The 22,997-nt window shown below is 38.2% G+C and overlaps 1 protein-coding gene across 2 annotated transcripts in view; it reads right to left on the bottom strand.

The window, feature by feature from the left end:
- LOC144965028 (attractin-like protein 1) overlaps nt 1-22,997 on the bottom strand; it is a 44,868-nt gene that overhangs the window by 21,633 nt on the left and 238 nt on the right. For both annotated transcript variants that reach the window (XM_078899890.1, XM_078899889.1), the window contains exons 1-15: nt 22,698-22,997; nt 18,792-18,992; nt 16,898-17,020; nt 16,358-16,536; nt 15,524-15,695; nt 14,453-14,543; nt 13,700-13,913; nt 11,301-11,484; nt 9,350-9,504; nt 8,030-8,126; nt 7,171-7,235; nt 6,028-6,153; nt 5,073-5,194; nt 4,114-4,234; nt 1,300-1,500 (exon numbers count right to left, since the gene is read on the bottom strand). The exon at nt 22,698-22,997 is cut by the window's right edge. In XM_078899890.1, coding sequence (XP_078756016.1) covers nt 1,300-1,500; nt 4,114-4,234; nt 5,073-5,194; nt 6,028-6,153; nt 7,171-7,235; nt 8,030-8,126; nt 9,350-9,504; nt 11,301-11,484; nt 13,700-13,913; nt 14,453-14,543; nt 15,524-15,695; nt 16,358-16,536; nt 16,898-17,020; nt 18,792-18,992; nt 22,698-22,993 — 2,347 coding nt within the window. In that variant the 5' untranslated portion in view covers nt 22,994-22,997. The remainder of the gene's footprint in view (nt 1-1,299; nt 1,501-4,113; nt 4,235-5,072; nt 5,195-6,027; nt 6,154-7,170; nt 7,236-8,029; nt 8,127-9,349; nt 9,505-11,300; nt 11,485-13,699; nt 13,914-14,452; nt 14,544-15,523; nt 15,696-16,357; nt 16,537-16,897; nt 17,021-18,791; nt 18,993-22,697) is intronic.

Genomic DNA, 22,997 nt, shown 5'->3' with positions numbered 1-22,997 from the left:
ATATTACAAATTTTTTATCGGACGTAGACAATGCTGTTAATGGCCAGGTACTCATTTTACACCTGAGTACAGTAAAAGAATGTGAGTAACCTTTCCCAAGGACTCAACTGTGCACCGCTCAGGAGACAAACCAAGGACCTTCCAATCGATGGCGAGTGTCATACTAGACCACATAGCCTCACACTATGTAAAATCAAAATCTTTGTCCCTCATAAATAATTAAGAAAAGACTCACCTATTTCCATTAAAAATAATTTTTTTAAACAGAAAACTTAATCTTATAACCAGTACAGTATTTATGAGCTCCTACGGAATTCTGGATTAGGGAAACATAACTGTGACATTGAACACTGTACAGTAAACCAAACAAAAACTTCTAAAAAAAAATACATTACAAATTGATGTTTATTGCTACACAATAATTTTTTTAACATTTCTTTATATGGCCAGAAAAATAAATACTCCAAATTTCAGCCAATCACCATGAGTCCTGACTGGTCAAAGCATCTCAAGCCTAAGACTTCAAACATGTGTCAAGGGCCAGTTTGAGAGTTTTAGACAAGTACAAGGTTGTCTTAATTCATCAATTCATCAATATTTGAGGAGACTGTTTTCTAGCAAAAATGACCAAAGTCAATGTATGGGCCTTTGCTAAAATAAAAAAAAGCCTGAAAATTATTTGATCATTTGTAAAAATATTTCATGCAAAGTGTCTCTCCATCAAATCCTATCCCCTTAAATCATAGAAAAGGACACACATCCATCTAGCTTACCACTGACTGTTGCCTTTAAAAAACCAATACTTTCATCTTTTAAAAAAAATCAATTCACCCTTATCGCTCAAGGTCAGATGGAAGATTTTTTAAAAAATCAGTTTTCCGACTTTAGAATAGGGCATCACTGAATTTCCATCAGTGGCATAATGGTAGGTGAAAATTTTGGATGTGCATTTTTTTGCATTTTCTGAACGAATATGCTCCCCAGAGCATTTTAATCTTTATTTTAAGTAAATCGGGTGATTTTTCATGAAGGTATGGGAAAGGTATCCAGCAACTTTTCTCAAATTTCATACTTTTTCAACTTGACTAGCTGTAAAAAATATTTAGAAGTGAAATTAAGCTTTGATATTTACCGAAGATGTACAAAAAGGGTTGATTTAATCATTTATGACAAGAACTCATTTTTGAAAAAAATTGACCTTCTAACTAAACTTGGCAAGATCTCAGTTCAAACCTTTTCACCATCCAACTGATTATGTCATTCACTGTAACAAATAGTTAGCATAAGGGTAGACCTCACCTTGGCACTGGGCCTCCTTGGTAGTCCAATCCTGACACTGACCATAGAAATAGAAAGCCACATAGGACTTGGTCAAGATACACTGGTTGAGATTGCTGCACCACATACAGTCTGCTTTGGTACACGACAAACAGTTGTCCATTCGGCTACATTGTTTCTCCTCACAGTCAGACTTCTGGTTGGTCTTGTTGCTCTTTTTATCTGGATGTGTTCAATGAATTGAATAAACTTGAGCATTTTTATAGTGCAATGCCCACTACTCAAGCTGAAAGCGCTTTACAAGGGGTCCCTAGCCAATAGCAACACTTAACATAAAGGATGAGACATAACATATGTGAGGCAATATTACAATTTTTTTTTTTCAGACAGAGACAATGCTGTTAAAGAGTCATTTACTCATTTTGCACCCAGATATGGTCAGAGAATGTAAATAAAGAGCTTGTTTCATGAGCAGTTTATGTTTTGTTTTTATGTTTTTAATGGTTTTACGGCACTTGCAGCACATTTAAGTCATATCAGTGCCAGTAAAAAGGAAGAAAATGGGGTAGTAAAAAGTTCTAGAATTACAATTAAAGCACCCAAGAAAATGTAAGACAAAGGGGAAGTTGTTCAAATGGGAAACAGATGTAGATTCCAAGAGCACACTATCAAAGTACTTAGTTTGAGATCACCTAAAAGTCTAATCTAGACACAAGCACAGGTCCCAACTAAGAGGGATACACGCAAATGTTTACAAATCATATATAATATGTAAACAAAACAATAAAGTGCATAACAGAGAGATAATTTACAAGACAAAAAATATCATCTCCCAAAACTCTAACTATACATTTGACTGTTTCCCTCCCTGCTAGGGTATCCGGCCAGGGCCTGTACAAAACCCACCACGACAAAGACAAAGCATGTTGGAAAACAGATAAAAGGGGATAGAAGACACAGTAAGTGCCTCCCTGCCCACTATGGGAGGTAATGAGCAGTTTATAAATCGTATGTGAAGGGGGGGGGGGGGGGGGGGTATTATCCCCATGGTGTCATTGAGTAGAGTGTCGATTATTCTGGTGTGTGGAGAGCATGACCAAGCTGGGACGCAGTATTCTGCAACGATGTATCATAACGCAAGTGAAGATGTTCTTAGGACTGGGGGAGTGGTCCCCATAATGTTCCAGCGAGTTTCTTTATTATTCCATTTCTTTTTTAAAGTTTATTAGCTGTGTTTTCAACGTGTTTCTTGTATGTTAGCGATCTATCAAGAGTTGTGCCAAGGTCTTTGGGGTGCGGATTACAGGGGAGGTCTGTGTCTGCTACATGGATTGATAGACATTGATTTGCATGGTGGTTATTCGTGTGGAATAAGGTGCAGACAGCTTTAGTGGTGTTCATTTTGAGCTACCACTTTTTTAAAAATGCTTTCAGGGATTGGGCATCTTTGCTTAGTGTCGATTGTAGGTGCTGGATGATGACTGATTTTCTATTGCGAAGTCGCCAGCGTATCAAAATTTAAAGGTGTTCAATCTTGCCATGTTGCTTATATATATATATGTCTTGTAGAGAGTAGGGCCAGGACAGACCCTTGTTGGACACCATTCTTTATTGTTCTTTTCTTACTTATGTTGTTACCTATGCATACATGGTATGTTCTTTTTTTCCTAATATTTTGTTTAAAAGCTTGAGAGTTTTCCTATCTTTTATGTCCACACACACTGATTACTCTCTTGACAAGACCTACACGACTGGTACATTCCATAGATCATTCACCAATAACGTAACCTTTACACTTCCCCACGTTCAACACACACACTCACTACTCTCCTCACAAGACCTACACGACTGGTACCTTCCATAGATCACTCACCAATAACGTAACCTTTACACTTCCCAACGTTCAACACACACATTGACTACTCTCCTGACAAGACCTACACGACTGGTACCTTCCATAGATCATTCACCAATAACGTAACCTTTACACTTCCCAACGTTCCACACACATTGACTACGTACTCTCCTGACAAGACCTACACGACTGGTACCTTCCATAGATCATTCACCAATAACGAAACCTTTACACTTCCCCACGTTCCACACACACTGATTACTCTCTTGACAAGACCTACATGACTAGTACATTCCATAGATCACTCACCAATAACGTAACCTTTACACTTCCCCGCGTTCCACACACATTGACCACTCTCTTGACAAGACCTACACGACTGGTACCTTCCATAGATCACTCACCAATACCGTAACCTTTACACTTCCCAACATTCAACACACACACTGACTACACTCCTCACAAGACCTACATGACTGGTACCTTCCATAGATCACTCACCAATAACGTAACCTTTACACTTCCCAACGTTCCACACACATTGACTACTCTCCTGACAAGACCTACACGACTGGTACATTCCATAGATCACTCACCAATAACGAAACCTTTACACTTCCCAATATTCCACACACACTGACTACACTCCTCACAAGACATACATGACTAGTACCTTCCATAGATCACTCACCAATAACGTAACCTTTACACTTCCCAACGTTCCACACACATTGACTACTCTCCTCACAAGACCTACACGACTGGTACCTTCCATAGATCACTCACCAATAACGTAACCTTTACACTTCCCAACGTTCCACACACATTGACTATTCTCCTGACAAGTCCTACACGACTGGTACATTCCATAGATCACTCACCAATAACGAAACCTTTACACTTCCCAATATTCCACACACACTGACTACGTACTCTCCTGACAAGACCTACACAACTGGTACATTCCATGCATCACTCACCAATAACATAACCTTTACACTTCCCAACAGTCCACACACATTGACTGCTCTCCTGACAAGACCTACACGACTGGTACAGCGCACAATTCTGGGTGACACTTGCAGGACAAGAAGATGTTTTCTGTAAAGCAAAGAGAAATGAAGTTCTGTCTTTATAGTGTAGTGGCACGTGAATGAGTGTGTAAAACTTGAGCTTTTGAGCTTTTATATAGCGCAATATCCACTTAATCTGCTCAAAGCGCGTTACAAGGGGTCCCTGACCAACAGCAACACTTAACATGTAGGATGTGACATGATGCCTGTTAGGCGATATTACAATTTTTCGGACAGAGACATCGCTGTTAACGGCCATTCTCGGTCCCTTTGCGTGTGAAGCGAGTGCTATACCAACTTAAGACAATATACAGTCCTATGAACAAAAAAAAAAAAATTCTAAGATATTTTAACACTCTTTAAATTCTTAAAACAGATAAAATGACAATCAATACCTTGCCCTATTCCAAGAAAAATTTTCTGTCTTGTCTGGCACTGTTTCAAACGCACCTCTTCAGATTTTGTGCAATTACGTGATCTTCTAGTATGATACTCACATTCGGATCAGAAGGTACTGGGTTCGAGCCTCACTCAGCGCAAAGTTGAGTCCTTGGAAAAGGCTCATTACTCACATTCTCTCACCGTACTCAGGTGTAAAATGAGTACCTGGTCTGTAACAGGATTCTCTCTGTCAAAAAAAAATTACAATATCGCCGAACAAGCATCATGTTTCGTTCTACATGTTGCTGTTGGTCAGGGGCCCTTTGTAAAGCGCTTTGAGTACGTTTAGTGAATATTGTGCTATATAAAAGCTCAAAAGCTCACGATCTTTTCATAAAAATATTGTGAAAATAAAAAACATTACATTTATCTAATTTATGAAAAATAAATAAATAAATAAAAAATAAACTTTGTACAAGACTAACCGATGTGCAATTTTTATGTCCATTGGATTTGACAGAGAAGCAACTCCCTGAACACCATTGGCATCCATCTTGCCCCAGGCATCCTTCACAGCGATTAAAGCCAGAGCAATTGAAATTCACATCTGATTTAGAAAAATTTGAAAAAAATAAGAATATAAGAGTTGTCAAATAATTTTCAGATCATTATTCAACATACTTCTGCTATATCAAATGAGCTGAAATTCAAATGCAATGGTATATGCTGAGAAAAACATAAATATATTCAATAAATAAAGGGTGGGGAAGGGGATTGGGAGGGGGGAGGGGGAGTGGCTGTGATGGTCGAGTGGATAAAGCATGCAGGAGATCCATGTGCAAACCCTACAGTTAAATTCTCATTTTTTCCTTGAGCAAGGAACTTAGCCTCTTTGGCTCACTTTACAGCACTGCAATGCAGCAGACTCCTGGATTAATTCAGAGTTTTGTAGTAGTAGTAGTAGTAGTAGTAGTAGTAGTAGTAGTAGTAGTAGTAGTAGTTGTAGTAGTAGTAGCAGCAGCAGCAGTAGCAGTAGTAGTAGTAGTAGTAGTAGTAGTAGTAGTAGTAGTAGTAGTAGTAGTAGTAGTAGTAGTAGTGTAGTAGTAGTAGTAGTAGCAGTAGTAGTAGTAGTAGTAGTAGTAGTAGTAGTAGTAGTAGTAGTAGTAGTAGTAGTAGTAGTAGTAGTAGTAGTAATAGTAGTAGTAGTAATAGTAGTAGTAGTAGTAGTAGTATACTTTGCAGTTTTCTGTCTCTTTATGAAATTGTCATCTGCCCTGTGGATCATCTTGTAGACTCCAGACAATGTTTTTCTCATGACAGGAAAAGAAGAAAAATGTCCCTTGATGACAATAAAACCAATATTATCAACTTCTCTATTTTGAAGGACTTCTACTCTCCTCAAATTTGTCAATCAAATCTGCAAAAAGTACTGAAATTTACCTTCATTGTTGAGACATTTCTCTAACTGCGGATCCTCCACACAACCAGTTCCGTTCTTCCACATACATTTGACTCCTGGCATGGAATTCTCACAAGATTGTGTCTCGTTGAAAGCGGAACAGGAGCCTGAAGAAAGAGGAATAATGAATAATGAAAAGATGACTTCACACCATTAAAAAATCTGCAAATCATCAAAGATATGGAAATTTGACTAAAAATGAAAGAATTATTTTAAGAAATAAATATTTCATTGTGATGGATTCTCTTCAAAGTTTGTTGGGTTTTTTTTTTTTTTGTTGTATTTTTTATTTTTCAGAAATATTTTAAAAGCTATAAAAGTACGATCTAGTACAAAGTTTATGGCAACTTTTGTGACCAGGTTTTGTTTTATATTAAAAGTGATCACGGTCTTTCCACATCGATCTTAAAATCAGAGACACCTAAGAAAAATGTTTGTCTCCCATGTGGTTGTGGTGAAGGTACAGGTGATGGTGCATTTGCTTTTGGTGATGGTAATGAATGCGGCTTTAGTAGTAATGAATGGTGTGATTAATATCATTGGAGAAGGAGTAGCCGAGATAGTGATGATACTGCATTGAAATGGTGATGGTGAGATAAGTTGTGGAGGAGGTGGTAGAGATAACACTGTGATGTGGGGGTTTAGATTATGATGACCTTGGTTCATATCATAACTGATTGCGGCTTTTCTGTATTTCTTTTCTTTTGTTTTTTGTTTTTTAATTTTGTTGTTGTCAATCAAATGACACTTAATTGTTTGCTTTTGAAATCCCCATATTCTTCAAAAATGTCCTGACCCTCTACACCGCCCCTCCCCCCCCCCCCCCCCCCCCCCCCCTCCAACCTTCAAGACAAAAACACGACCAACAACAAGAAAAAAGAAAAAAAAAGAATAGAAACTTTTCTGAAAAATATTTGAATTTGAAGATAAAAATCCTAAATGCAAGATGTCGTAAGAGGGGAGTGCTGTACTTACTGGGCTATCAGGACCACCCCCTCCCCCAACCCCCATCCGCCCAGATCCGTACATTTTGTATGTTTGTAAGTGTCGAGTTTGCATACACACAAAAATGAGAGAAATCCAAGTCTGCATTTTTTCTAGATCATATAATTTAAATAAATCACCTGCTGATACTTTCCAAAGATCTGATTTAGACCAGGCGTGAAAACCACCAAACAGAAAAACATGGCTGAAATGAGAGGGAGACAGAGCGAGACAAAATGTCATGTTGGGAATGTTCATTTAAAACTCAAATAGACTCAAAACAGCATTATATAATATAAAACCTTCGAATGAAAATTAACAGTGACCCATCAATATCTTTTTCAATCCTTAAAATGTCAAAAAAATAATTTTTAAAAAATACAAATGTTGCGCCTTGAAGTTCAAAAAGTCTTTTTTTTAAACTTGATTAGGTTGAATTAAAAAAAAAAAAAGTAAGCTTTTATATTGCGCAATATCCACTAAATGTGCTCAAAGTGCTTTACAAAGCTCCAATTTTATTGTGACGAATTGATTAAGTTGACAAAGACAAATGATGCATTTATCTTCTTCATATAAATTGGAGACTAAATTCATGTTTATTAATACATTTTTACCAATAAACGTTTGGCAAGTCGTCCTTCAGAGCTATTAGGCCCGTTGAGTCAGAGTCAATCCCAGCAGCAATAGCGTTAAACGGACAAAAGCAACTGCTTGCTACTTTTGGACAGGACGCTAGTCTATCAAAAAGTACTTTACACCAGACATAAGATGCCCAACTACCCAATCACTGCCAGGTGGAAAGGGGGGGGGGGGGGGGGGGGGGTAAAAAAAATGATCAACTTCACCCGGGGTCGATGTCCCTCCCTTTGCGTGAGAATTAGCGCTCTACCAATTGAGCAAAATACACACGTAAAAATTGTCTGTATTGTTCCCATCCGAAGCCTCTCCATCATCACTCTTTCATTAGTATTTTCACAGACCAAAATACACGGGACTTACTTGTTGTTGTCAGAAACCATCCTCTGCCCAAATCGATCCAGGTCATGAAAGTGAATACTGGGATGTAGATGTTGTTGTGTATGCCAACGATTACAGTCTGTCGAGGGATGGGAATTTAAACAAATCAAAGTTGACTCCATTAACAGGGATGCCAATTTACTGAACTTTTATGGAAACACACAGACCGCCCCCTTTCTGAGTGCTAAAAAGACATTAATTATGTACTTACTTTTTTCCCATTTAGCAGGTGATTGGAAAATATACTGAGGGTTCATAACATACTGAATTCAGTAAATATACAGAAAATTGGCAACCTTGCATTAAAACAGCTAGTTTGTTTGTTTGTTTGTTGCTTTAGGTCTCTTCCAACACAATTGAGGTTATATGAGAGACCGCTGAAACAAAAAAACAAGCAATCTAACAAAAATAGTACAAATGTAAATCAAAATCATAACCTAAAGATATCATAAGCTAAATTATAAATAACCAAGAACAAACAGGCAGAAGATTTACAGAAAAAAAATATCCCCTGTCAAAAATACAATCACAAACCAAAGAAGCAGGATAGGCTAGTAAAGAGAAGAAGAAATGACATCACTATCGGATCGTACACCCATGCGAACATCATAGGTATATGATTCAGGGGTGATGCTCCCATCCAACCACCCGCTAAAACAGCTAGGTTCTGGTTTCGTATAAATTGTTCTGATTCTTTTCTATTTCATTTATATAGTAATACTTTTAAAAGAAAGGTGGAACAATTCATAGAAACAGTGAAGGGACGTATGAAGACGAATAAAATATTTCTTTTATTTAGTATTCAATTCAGGCCACTGTTTAAATGGTAAAGGGGAAAACATACGACATAATTGACACATAATTGACTGTTTTCTGTTGCAAATTCAATTGAAAAAGATAAACTATTTAAGCTATTATGGGGAAGCGTGGCTCAGCAAAATGGTCTTTGCTTCGTACCAAAAAAGTACTGAGTTTGACTACCCGATGCGATGTGTGGCCTTGAGCAAGTCGCCTTGCCCTAGCTCAGTTTGCGGTGCTGAACTGTAATTGATGCCTTAGTTATTCAAGTCTTCCCTTAGAATAAACCCAAAAGAAAATTTCCAAATTTGGAGGTGAATTTTTAAAACTTCCCTCAAAAGAAAAGAATGAAGCAAAAACCCGGGCAAAACCATAGTGTAATCCGAGGATAACAATCAATGTCACCCATCTGACTTCTTACCGTGCTTAACATTGCTCCACGTTTGTGACGAGACAAGAAACCAAAACCATTGAGCCACTGACGACACACACAAGAACCCTTACCTCTATCGTACACGAGGAACTCTGACGTGTAACATTCAGCCCGTCTCCCAAGCCTGGAGTCGTTGTTAGTGTTCCCACCAAACACCAACATCAACCCATTCATCATGGCAGCCGAATGGAGGTAGTGGCCTTTGCCACTGCTGTGTAGAATGGTCCTGTTGACAATAAGAAAAGTAAACATGATGGCTAGTGTGGACAAAGACCTGCCAACCTTTCATATTCCAAAAGTGGAATCAGAACGTCAGAAAATAGGAATTTGAGACAAAAAAATAGGATTTCTCAACAACAGATACTTCTGTATCGAAATGGACCACCAACTTTGCCACCAAACTGATAAAGACAGTATTCCGGCACAGCTGGCAAAACTACATATTACATGTATTAGGTAGAGGAATGGAGAGGGGGAGAAGGAGTGCAATTCATTTTCCTACTTAATTGCCTTTTGGTAATCATATTTTTAAAATTTACCTTTTTAACCCCCCCCCCCCCCCTCCTCCATTTTTTCTTCTACTTACCATCATTTTCATTAACATTTTTGAAAATCGGAATTTTAGAGACAATGCCGGAATTGTAGAAAAGGGAGATTGAAAATAGGAATGATTCCGCCGAAAGCGGAAATGTTGACAGATAGTTATGTGGATACTAGGCGACTTGAGACTTATTTAAGTAGCTCTTGCTACAGAGCTAGAATTTATGCCGGCTTTTATACAGTTAGAAAGGCGCATGAAATTGCTAGCTAATGTTTTGATAGCACACTAGTCTATCGCAAAGTACTTTCCACCAGACAGATCCAGCTACCCTATCACTGCAGAGTGGACAAGGAGCTCTGAGAATAATTTCAACTAAACCCGTTATACATGTCAGTTCCTGGTAAAATTGTGCTAGGATATAAAAAAAATAAAAATAAATGAATGTACCCTCCCATGACAGGGCTTCAAAAATATTTAAAACTTGAGCTTTTATACACAGCAAAATCCACTAAGCGTGCTAAAGCGTTTTAGAAAGGGTCCCTGACCAACTTCAACACGCAACATGTAGAAGAGACGAGACGCCTGTTAGGCGATAATACAATTTTTTTTGTACAGAGACATTGCTATTAATGGTCAGGTACTCATTATACACCCGAGTATGGTAAGAGAATGTGAGTAAAGAGCCTTTTCCAAGGACTCAACTATGCGACGAGCGAGTCTTGAACTCAGGACCTTCCGATCTAAAAGTGAGTGTCATACCACTAGGCACTAGTCCACATAGCCGCACATAAGCTCTAGTTTTAGTTCCTCTCATGATTAAAATAACTTTTTTTTTACATAAATGATTACTCTAGGTCCTTGTACATGTTAAGTGAGTGCTCGACAAATTGAGCTTTCATGACCCTTCTCCACACACACAAACACACAAAAAAAGTAGTTCTTCGGAGCCATTGGGTCTATGGAGCCGGAGTGTATCCCCGTTTCTAAAACGTGAAACAGACAATAGAACTTGCTTACTATCCTTTAGATAGGACGCTAGTTTATGGCAAAGTACTTTCCACCTAATCTAACAGACTCAGCTACCCATTCACTGCTGGGTGGACATGGGGGGCATGGGTGAAAGTTACTCAATGATATTAATCCTGCAAAGGCAGATGCTCAGAAAAAAAAATCCTGCAACTACCAATAAGAGGAAAAAACAGAAGTGCGGTTAATTATATAAATGCCGGTTTTTTTCATTTTCGAATTCCGGCCAGACAACAACAAAAACGGCGAGACCTCTTTTTCAAAAATAAAAATCCGGCCATGCCGGATTTTTCCGGCGAACTTTCACCCATGATGGGGGGTCAGAAACAATTTCGACTGCACCCAGGATAGATCATGGTTCCTTTGCGTGTGAAGCATAATAATATTTACTCCCTTTATCTTTATCTCCATCTTACTGACTCATTTAGGCATCTCTAGTTATAAGTCGACCTTACCACATGGAACGGACTGGTTCAAACTCGTACAACATGTCTGTGAGATTGTACGGGGTGTTCCCTGGGGAATGGTAGCCCCCGTACACGTAGATCTTCTGCCTCAGTTTGTCGTAGACACTCGTATGGCCATAGCCGCCCTGCACGACGCTACCCATCGTCTTCAAGACTTTCCATGTCTGGTTTACTGGGGACAGGAAAAGGGAGAATGATTCAAATGTTGGTAACACATAATATAAATGTCTTCATTCGGAAAGAGAGAGAGAGAGAGAGAGAGAGAGAGAGAGAGAGAGAGAGAGAGAGGAGAGAGAGACATGAGAGAGAGGAGAGACAGACATGAGAGAGAGGAGAGAGAGACATGAGAGAGAGAGACATGAGAGAGAGAGGAGAGAGAGACATGAGAGAGAGAGAGATAGAGAGAGAGGGATAGAGAGAGAGAGATAGAGAGGCATGAGAGAGAGAGATAGAGAGAGAGAGACAGAGAGAGAGAGAGTGAGAGAGAGAGTTTCCTAGTTCTAATGTTTGACCTTTATCTCAATATTTTCTTCATCTATGTCATTCTGACAAAACACCATATCCACACTTTTGGTCACATATATAGATGACAATCTAAAATAATAGATGTAGAGAGATGATTGAATAGGAAAATAATATCATCTCCATTAAAAATAAAAAAAATAATTTCATCTCACTGTTTCTCTCTCAGCAAAAGACTCTGCAGGGCCTTGGCAAAACCCATGAATGCAAAGCTAAAAGGAAAGGGCAAATGATAGAGCAAATGGTGAAGAAGATAGCAAGGATGTGGACCGATAGTGGACGGATGTAGAACTGGTCCAGACAGCCTCTTTTCCATCTCTGACCTAGGAGAATTTCATCCACTGCGGGTGATCTATCCTGGTACGGCTATGTGGTCTTGTGGTATGACACTCGCTTCCGGATCAGAAGGTCTTGGGTTTGAACCTCGCTCGGCGCATAGTTGAGTCCCTGGAGAAGGCTCTTTACTCACATTCTCTCACTGTACTGATGTGTAAAACGATTACCTGGCCGTTAACAGCATTGTCTCTGGCCAAAAAATTGTAATATTGCCTAACAGGCGTCATGTCCTGTCCTAAATGTTAAGTGTTGCTGTTGGTCAGGGACCCCTTGTAAAGCGCTTTGAGAACATTTAATGGATATTGCGTTACAAAAGCTCAATCTTTTTTTTAAAGATGGTTTACAGTTGAATGAGATTTCTTGCTGTTGAGTTCAAACCTCACAATAACAAATATCAGGCTAACACAGCTTATTTCACTGCTGATGGCAACAGAAAGTGAAAAAAGATGAAAATTGTTCAACGATCGCCTTTAAGACCCCTTTTTACTGCACTAACTTCCACTTTTTGAGCAAGTGAGATGGTAAACTATCGATGATACTCTTGCTAACTTCTGGACAGTGGGAAAACTGCACCTATTTGTTCCACCACACATTAAGTCTCTCACTGCCGGTTCATTTGATTAGGGGGGAAATGTCATAATTTAAAAAGGAAGAAATTCCTCCTCTGACTCCAAAATCGCAGATTACAGTGGATCCAAGGAAAACTATTAACACTTTTATTTAAAGCTGCGCATTTTTTCAATGCACTCTGTGCAATTATAGGGGGTAAATGGCCAATGAGGGGGGGTGTGTGTCTCTGATAGCTCAGTTGGTAGAGCACTCGCTTCACAAGCAAAGGGATCAAGATCGATCCAGGTTGCAGTCGAGATTTTTATCTGACCCCCCCCCCCCCTGTCCACCCAGCAGTGATTCGGAAGCTGAGTCTGTTAGATTTGGTCCAAAGTACTTTGCAATAGACTAGCGGCCTATCCAAAGGATAGCAAGCAATTGCTATTGTCCGTTTCACACTATAGAAACTGAGATAAACTCCGGCTCATGGGCCGAATGGCTCTGAAGGACTACATAAATAGCCAATGGGTATCAAGAGATGTAATTTACAAACAAGTCAAAGTGGTACTAAGCTGCTTGAAGCTGTGGACTGTAAAAAGTAATAAACAATTTTTGGAGTCGTATTTTGTTCTTTTTGTGTGGCTATGTGGTCTTGTGGTATGACATTCGCTTTGAGATCGGAAGGACCTGGGTTCGAGCCTCGCCTGGCGTATAATTGAGTCCTTGGAAAAGGCTCTTTACTCACATTCTCTCACCATGTAAAATGAATACCTGGCCCTTAACAGAGTTGTCTCTGTCAGAAAAAAATTGTAATATCACCAAATAGGTATCATGTCCCATTCTACATTTTATGTCTTGCTGTACGTCTGGGACCCTTTGTAAAGCGCTTGGGGGTTTTTTGTTGTTTTTTTTAAAGCTATTAAATTCATTTTTATTTAATACAATCTACAAACAAAATATGATACAAAAGCAAAACTCACCAAAATCATATTCCAAGACTTTGTTACTGTAACCATAGTCGGAGCTATACCCGAAGAAAATGAGCATTCGTTTACCCACAATTTCCGCAGAGTGTCCGCTGAGGTCGCGAGGTCCAGAAGAAAGTTTGGTCCAGGTCCCAGTTGCAATGGTATACATCCAGAAGTCATCCATAACCTTTGTGCCTTTGATCCCACCATACAGGTACAAGGCTCCCTTTAAAAAAAAGACAATCGCGTGTGACCGAAAACTGATGATACTGCTTGTCATTTTGAGAAATAGTTATAGACTAAAAATCAAAAGTCTTTTAAATTTTGACAAGATTTAGCAATACATAAATTCCGCCACCAATTTCCAGCAGTCTATTTATAAAGAAAAGGAACAAATAAATATATTTAAAAAACAAAGATAGAAAGAAAGCAAGAAAGAAAGAAAGAAAAGAAAGTAAGAAAAGAAAGAAAGTAAAAGAAAGAAAGAAAAAGAAAGAAAGTAAGAAAAGAAAGAAAGAAAGAAAGAAAAGAAAGAAAGTAAAAGAGAAAGAAAAATACTTTACTTTTCATTGGGCTAACTTTGTCTCAATTGTCTATAAAACTGAAACTCCAAATCGAAAGAAAGAAAGAAAGAAAGAAAGAAAGAAAGAAAGAAAGAAAGAAAAGAAAGAAAGTAAAAGAGAAAGAAAAATACTTTACTTTTCATTGGGCTAACTTTGTCTCAATTGTCTATAAAACTGAAACTCCAAATCGAAAAGAGCTTACCTGGAAGAACACAGCTGTGTGGCCATATCGCGGCCACGGTCCGGGGTTACTCTCATCTGGAATGTCCCAAACTGTAGAAACTGTATTATACCTAAAGATCAGATTTCAAAATGGGATTTTTAAAAATACATTACAACCAAAGAATCTATTGGTGGAGAAATTTGTAAATGTAGTCATAACAAGAAAATAATAAGTTTCCGATGAACTCATGAAAAATAAAACGTATCTTTAAAAAATAATTTCAAGACTTTGAAACTTAAAATTTGATTCACGTATTTATAATGTGTCTGCAAAGTTTAAAAACATACCCGCTTACTTGAAAATATCAAAATCAGTAACCACCACAAAATTCATCTGTAATAAATGGTAAAATCTCAGTAATATGAAACCAAACAAGACAAATGCTACATACAACCTCCTTTTAAATGTAAACTAACTTTGTTGTTGACGGCTACCATTAGGAGTTAGTGATTGACTTAGCTATCATGGGTGTGGAACTGAGCAATAACTTAAAAGAGAATTTATTTTTTTCTCTCTTACACTGCGACCAAATCACTTTGAAATCAAAATCAGTAATGTTTCTTCCAATTCTGTAAGTCTGTAATTATCACAAAATTTCCGTAACAATTACGGATGATCCGTAAAACCAGGGAGGCGTGTTTAAAAATTATATTAAAAAAGCGTACATTGAAACTTCAATCAGTTTTAAACACTTGTCAATGGGAATGCACTATTAACATCATGGTGATTTAGATGTATACCGATTCCGCATTCATTTAATTTAGAAGAGGCTGTGGTCTTGTGGTTTAACACTTGCTTTCAGATCGAAAGGTCCTGGACTCAAGTTCTCTCACCGGACAGTAGAATGAGTACCCAGTAGTTAACAGCATTGTCTCTGTCGGGAAAAAAAATGGAACATTGCCTAACAGGCCTCATGTCTCATTCTACATGTTCCTGTTGGTCAGGGACTTGTAAAGCACTTTAAGCACATTAGTGGATATTGTGCTATTTAAAAAAGCTCAAGAAGAAAGAAAAAAAATCTACATTTAATCAAAATCAAGTCTGACTTACGTGTACAAGTTTCCATCGACACTGTTATCTCCCATCCTGTAGCCTCCCACAATCCACAAAACATCCGAGTCATCCTTAGTAAAAGCAAATGAGGCTCTACCATCCATCGACGAAGGAGCTACAGGCATCTTCTCCAGTAACAGGTGTTTATCTTCGTGATAACAGTCGTCTCCTGGAAGAGGAATAAAGTTAAAAAAGAACAATTATGATTATTCACGACCAGAGACCAGAAAGTTACGGAGAAACAAACACAAAGAAGGCAAGGGAAAGTGTGGGATACCAATGAAATCCGTGTCAAGAAAATATGACTATTCATCTCAATACAGTATTATATCAAAGTGATCAGATCAAATTATATCAAAATATGAAATTTTAGTGGGTTTTTTTTGTCATTTTAAGAAACTGTGACACGGGGCCAAAAGGTTGATTATTTTGTGAGGTTTGCCTCAAAAATACTCTAATATTAAGTTATTTGGAGAAACGAAGGAAAACATTTGCTTTCATTGGTTTTTCTGAAAAATAATTTTTAAAAGGACGAGAATATTTTTGAGACAAACCTCACAAAAACAACCGAGTCACAGACTTAGTTTCTTAAAATGACAAAAAAATAAAATAATCTACTTTTAGGTTTATTTTACAATATACAACAGATAGACATTGATGAAAACGAGTTTTTTCCCTAGTTATTTTTCAAATAATTTATTATTGGAGAAATTATAGAATATCAAAATATTCAAAAACTGTCTATTTCCAAAAATAACCGTTCTTCTCGAAACATTAACACAGAGAAACTATAAATTTTAAAATTGTGTTTCATTAACCTTGAGCTCTTACCTCTATAGCCGTCTGAACATTTGCAAACACGGTTTTCACAGACTCCGTGACCTGAACAGTTGTTGGGACAGCCGTCTAGGAGAGAATCACAGTTGGGCCCTGTCCAACCTCGTTGGCATTCACACTTCCCCTTGGTACATATACCATTATCTGAACATGAAATGTCGCAGTTATCCACTCTGTGGGAGGGGGGGGGGGGGGGGGGGAGGGTGGAAATAAATCAAACACAAATAAGGAAACAATAAAATTTCCTTCAACAGTAGTGTAGGAAGTACATCTATAGAGTGCCTTATGACTAATCCTCAAGATACACTCTCTCTCTCTCTCTCTCTCTCTCTCTCTCTCTCTCTCTCTCTCTCTCTCTCTCTCTCTCTCTCTCTCTCTCTCTCTCTCTCTCTCTCTCTCACACACACACATACTCCCTAACCCTCCGCACCACCCTCGCTCTCTTGACTCTCTTTCCTTTCCCCGTCCCACACTCAGACTTAGATATGAGTCCAAGAAATCTTTCTACTGGAAAGCAACATCTCCCCAACTTACATGTAAGATACATTAAATCCAGGAAGTGTATAAGCAGCGTCACTGTAAAAATGGATATAAGCATATCGTCCACTCAACTTGATTTTCAAGTTTGGTTTCGTCTGTAATCCCACTCTCACTCCACTGAAAACAAAACAAAAATTATTTTTTTAAAATGAAATCAAATAATTTGCATAATTCAAAGAAGATGTGTCATTTTAACCTAACTAATGTGGAAGGCTGATTGATAACTCAATTGGTAGTGTACTCATCATGGTTGCCCTTTTTCCGGTTAATGGCGGAAAACAGGTTTTTATTCAAAATCTTCCTGCTATCACTTTTTCTTTCCTAGAGACTTGAATTGTTGGGTGTAAAGGGTAGAAGGGGGGGGGGGGGGGGGGTAAAAATAAATTATTAGTTGATTAAAGGCAGCAGTTAAGGGAGAGCTAGATGGATATTTATCCTTTTTTATGATTTGATGAACAGAAGCTTTGTGCAAAATACTTTAATATGGTCTTTATGCTAGGATTTTGGCAAAGGACATTCCTATTGAAGGAACGAAATTGATGTCATCAGCTCTTTGTTATTGTTTTCAGCCGGCCATTTTTTGTGTGTTGGTACGTTATATTTCAGCAGGTGTATGTTGTGAGTACTTTAACTAAACACATAGCATCAACATCTGAACATTTAAAAAGTTTCTTGGACAATGGTATATGCTGAATGATTGTACAGTTGCTAATAAAAACAAAAAAAAAACAATCAGAATCAGTAAACAAGGTTTAATCTATCTAACTCAATTTGACTGATATGCAAGCATTAAATACAGAGCTGCCTACTTGAAATTTCAAAATTTCGTAGTTTCCAAGGGAAAAGAAGACAAATCCACTTTAAATAGCTTTAGAAAAGAAAAAAAAATTGCTCTCAGCATGATCCAAAAATGCCCCAATATCCTGAATATAGGTGCTAAGAAGCTAGACTTTCCATTTCAAAAAGATTTATTGAGTCAACGAGAGACCTGTGCAGCTCTGTAGCAGGAGCCAAAAATTCGTTTTTCTACTAATTTTTTTCGTAGTATTAGGCAGGTCTGTAAATATCATTGTTTTTCGTTTTTATCAAAGTGGAATTAAGTGGAACTTGGACATGCATGAGAAACTGTCTGAGTTAAAAGATTTTTATTTTTTTTAATCATTTGCCTTTCCACAAACTTAAAGCAATTGAAGGAAATAGAAATAAGTTTGCGTTTGAAGAAAAAAAAAAGAAAAAAAAAGAAACAAGAATGTCTGTCTCTGAATCCGAATCGAAATGTTTGAAGTCGACTCAATTCTGAGTATTTGTATTCGAGGGTGGAGAGAGTTGTTGAGTGTGACAGCCATTGTTGGTATTTAGGCTGAAGAATTTTGCTAATCTTCGTTTGAATGTTTCTAAATCTGTTGTGTTCACACATGATTTGGAAAGAGCATTTGAGTCTTTGGATAGTGCAGGGTGCAAATGAATATTTGAAGATGTTTGAGTTTGGAGATTAGTGGAGTTTTAGTGTTTTTGAGTGGGTTTTTCTTTGAATGCATGTATTTCGTTGTAAGTCTCGTTGTTCTGGTGAGATGGCCGTCATTTTGTTTGTAATTTTGAACATGAGAGTTAGTCGTTCTTCCTGTCTGTGTTGTAATTGTAAGGGGGAACATCCAAGCTATGTGATCATTTGTTAAACTGCTATGGGGACGGTAGTCATTTAAGACAAATCTTGCAGCCCAGCCCTAGACAGCTTCAATTGCTTTTATATCCGATTGTGGGTCCCGAAATGTACAGGAATGGTCTAATAAGCTGTTATGCAGGCAGTTTCTTTTAATAAAGTGTAAATTAAGAATAACTTTGGTTGGAAGCTAAATCTAATCCAACCCTTATAACAAACTAAACTCACCTATAAGCAGCGACTAAGGGAGAAAAGGCAGAGTCTCCATCATGAACATACAGATGGTCCCAAATACATTCTGTGGAAAGTTTATTGACTTGGAATGTCACTCTCATTCCTGTCTGCCCCGTATCCAAGAGCCAACTGCATGTATTGTCTTTAGAATAATTGCCAGAGCCATCGTAAATTATACCTTCTGTTCCATGTAAACTGAAAATAAAGAGAAAATTAATAAAATATAAAAGCATGATATTTTTGGCCATTATGGGAAATCAAATATATAATAACTTTACATTTGAGTTAATTCAATTCATTCAAGTATATGTTGAGCTTTTTACAGCACAATATCCCCTAAATGAGTTGAAAGTCAAAGCACCTTACCAAGGACCTTGTCAAAGAAAAACTGTTCTGTTAATGAACAGTTATGTTAATATTAAATGTTAATATTAATACTAGATAATACTTAGACTTAGACATCTATTTGATGACTAGGATTGAGTTTAGATTAACTGAGAGGCTGGTGTATAGAGTTGGCACAGAGTTTCGATTTCACTTTCTTCAGTTTCAAGTTTCAAAAATCCACTTATCTATTGTGTGTTGACATTCATTGAATTAATCGATAAGAGTCAGAATCAGATCATGAATTTTTATTTTGAGTCTTTGAGGCTTATCTCGCTTTTAAAATCGCTGTGATTATCCCCAAACACATGTCTGGGGATAATGAAAATTTGTTATCCCCAGACATATATTTGAAACTCAGCTCTTTTAAACAATTATCCACATTCCAGAATATGGAATGTTACCGAATGCACATAGAAATAAATTAATAAAATATCTATAAAAACATAAAATTAACCAACATTAAATCAGTTGTTACTACATATACACAATCTGCGTCGACTTCGAAGTGGGTGTCATGGCCGAATGGTTTAGTCGTCTGCCCTGAAAGTTTTACCAGAATCGATGTTGCGGGTTCGAATCCTGGTTCCGCCATCTTTTTTATTTTTTAAAAATTCCGTCTTCTTTTTACAGAACGTTGCAAGGGATAAATGTCCCATCCATCCTCCCCCCACCTCTAGTCTATTCTTTTCTCCTTTTTGTTTGGCCTTTTGTTCCATTTCTGAGGATGAATTTCTTAAAATTGTTTTTATTTTTTTTTAAATTATTGTATGTTTTTGTTCTCCTCTATCTGACCATTTGGTCGCTCTCTGAATATTTCTGTTTGTTTGCTTTTTAATTAGGCTGCCTCTATTCTCACCCCCGGGATGAACATAGAAAAGCGATCGAGCTCTCACCCCCGGGATGAGAATAGAGGTAGTTGCCCCTTCTCACTATTCTCACCCCTGTAACCAACAGGTAGGGAGGGTAGCCTAGCCTAGCCGCCGTCCCTTCTCGCTATTCTCACCCCTGTTAACCAACAGGTAAGGAGGGTAGCCTAGCCTAGCCGAGGTCCCTTCTCGCTATTCTCATCCCTGTGTAGGGTCAGCTTAGCCCCCCCCCCCCCCCCCCCCCCATCCTTTCGCTATTCTTATCCCTGTTAACCAACAGGTAGGGAGGGTAGCCTAGCCTAGCCGCTGTCCCTTCTCGCTATTACTATTCTCATCCCTGTGTAGGGTCAGCTTAGCACCCCCCCCCCCCCCCATCCTCTCGCTATTCTCATCCCCGTTAACCAACAGGTAGGGAGGGTAGCCTAGCCCCCGTCCCTTCTTGCTATTCTCATCCCTATTAACCAACAGGTAGGGAGGGTAGCCTCGCCTAGCCGCCGTCCCGTCTCTCTATTCTCATCCCTGTGTAGGGTCAGCTTAGCACCCCCCCCCCCTTCCTCATAACTCTCACCTGATCATCAAATCTCTCCTGGTACTGGACGTAAGGAGGGTGAACATGTATGTCGTGCATTTCAAATGTAGACTGGCTGGCTTGAGATATGGGAATCCTTGTTGGAAATCTGTCTACGGGATGACTCTCTCTCTCTCTCTCTCTCTCTCTCTCTCTCTCTCTCTCTCTCTCTCTCTCTCTCTCTCTCTCTCTCTCTCTCTCTCTCTAAGCGAAACGGATTCGCCCAATTTCTAAGAATTGGACTTTTCCTTTTATGGGCATATTATTATTTTGTGTTGACTTAGCTGTCTCAATTTCTCCCTACGTTAGGTATTTTAACTTACACTTGTTTATATTTTCTCGCTCTCTCCCTCCCCCTACCCCAAACTCTATTTCTCTACATCTTTTATATTGTTTGTATTTCCTTTCTCTCGTCCACTCAATATTTCACATCTCTCTCGCCCTCTCCCTATCCCCCCTCTCTTTATCCCTGTCTTTCTCTATTTTAATTTGCTGGTATTTTCTTCTTCTCTTTCCCCTCCACTTTCTATTTCGTCTCCCCCCCCCCCCCCCCCCCCCCCCACCCCTTCTCTTTCTTTCTCTCCCCTGTCTCAATTTATATCTCTCTTTCTTACCACTCTGTCGTTAATTTTTCCAATATCAACAACCATATCTTTCAAATATTGATGCTATGCTTGTAGTTTTTTTTAAAAACTCATAACATCTACCAGTCAGATATAATATATCACATGGGTGCAAGAATGCCGGCTACAGCCGGCCTGCCGGCTGATTGGATTACCGAAAAAAACGTCGCCGGCTTTTTACGATTTGGATTTGATTGATTTTTTTTTTTTTAATTGTGCAACTTGTGACAAGAAACTTAACAAATTACTGCATTACAACCTTTGGATTAAACATACAACAATTGTGGACTACTATTATGAAGACTAGATGAATCTTGCAGGCTTTTTCAGATTATATGTCTGGTCATAAGTCGACTTGCAGGCTTTTTGAGGTCCAGTTGCTTGCACCCATGTTATCAAGTTATCAAGGCACGAAACCTTGTGTAATGTTAAATGTTGATTAACACAATTCGGTGAGACCATATTATAAAAATGACAGCTAAAAACAATAACAAAGAGCTGGGTGACGTCAATTTTGTTCCTTCTATACAAGAAATTTATCAAGATAACGCATATTTGACCATAGAAATAGACTTAGAAGTGAAAAATCTACAAGATTGCCAAGTTTCATATGAGATAAAGTTTATTCTTATTCTTATTATTATTATTATTATTATTATCATCGTCGTCGTCATCATCATTATTATTATTAGTAGTACTAGTACCCTGGCTGTTGGTTAGGTAATAGTAATACGGGATGAGAATAGCGAGAAGGGGTGGCGGCTAGGCTAGGCTACCTACCCTCCCTACCTGTTGGTTAACAGGGGTGAGAATAGCGAGAAGTGGCGACGACCTCTATTCTCATCCCAAGGGTGAGAGCTCGTTCGATTTTTTATTCTCATCCCGGGGGTGAGAATAGTCACTTCGTTTTAATTATTTATTCTTTTAGACACTATTTGAGATCGGTGGGGACGAATATGACAATTTGCTAGAAACTGGAAAGGAACCAAGAGAGAGAGAGAGAGAGAGAGAGAGAGAGAGAGAGAGAGAGAGAGAGATAGAGAGAGAGAGAGAGAGAGATAGAGAGAGAGAGACAGAGAGAGAGAGAGAGAGTTTAAAAAAAAAAAGAGGTGGGGGGAGGATGCATGGGACATTTATCCCTTGCAACGTTCTGTAAAAAGAAGACGGAATTTTTTTTTTTTAAAGTAGCGGAACCAGGATTTGAACCCGCAACGTCGATTCTGGTAAAACTTCCAGTCAGGGCAGTTGACTAATAAATAAACCATTCATGTGTCACCATTCGGTGGTCGCAGCAGCAGTACTTTACTTTAGTGATTAGTAGTGGTGTCTGGGGATAATCAGTCACAGCCAATTGCTACGAATCGTCCAACTAGATATGTAAAAAGATTATGATATTTTCCCGTTTTGACTTTAGTAATATAAATAGGGTTTTATTTTTATGTTTATTATTATTCACCTTATTCTCCCGTAACATTCGTTGCAATATTTCCCAGAATCGTCTTGGTTTCTCCATCCAGGTAAACAAACACAAGAATCATTTATACATGTGCCCTGTTCACACAAACGGCAAGTTTTTGAGCCACCTACAGGAACTATATTATATAAAACTAAAAGTAATAGTATTAATTTATAAAAATGGGTTGTAAAAGGCATTAAAGATGCCTTAAGTTTATGTCTATCAAATGATAGACATAACAATCTGTCCGCCATATTGCTTGTACATAATCGATCGATCGATACAGTATAGTCCATTCTT

This window comes from Berghia stephanieae, chromosome 2, assembly GCF_034508935.2.
Source record: "Berghia stephanieae isolate SIO BIC M18660-M18661 chromosome 2, UCSD_Bste_1.3, whole genome shotgun sequence".
Classification (NCBI taxonomy): domain Eukaryota; kingdom Metazoa; phylum Mollusca; class Gastropoda; order Nudibranchia; family Aeolidiidae; genus Berghia; species Berghia stephanieae.
Note: the sequence above shows the minus strand (reverse complement) of the source record. Positions and strands in the feature narration are given on the sequence as shown.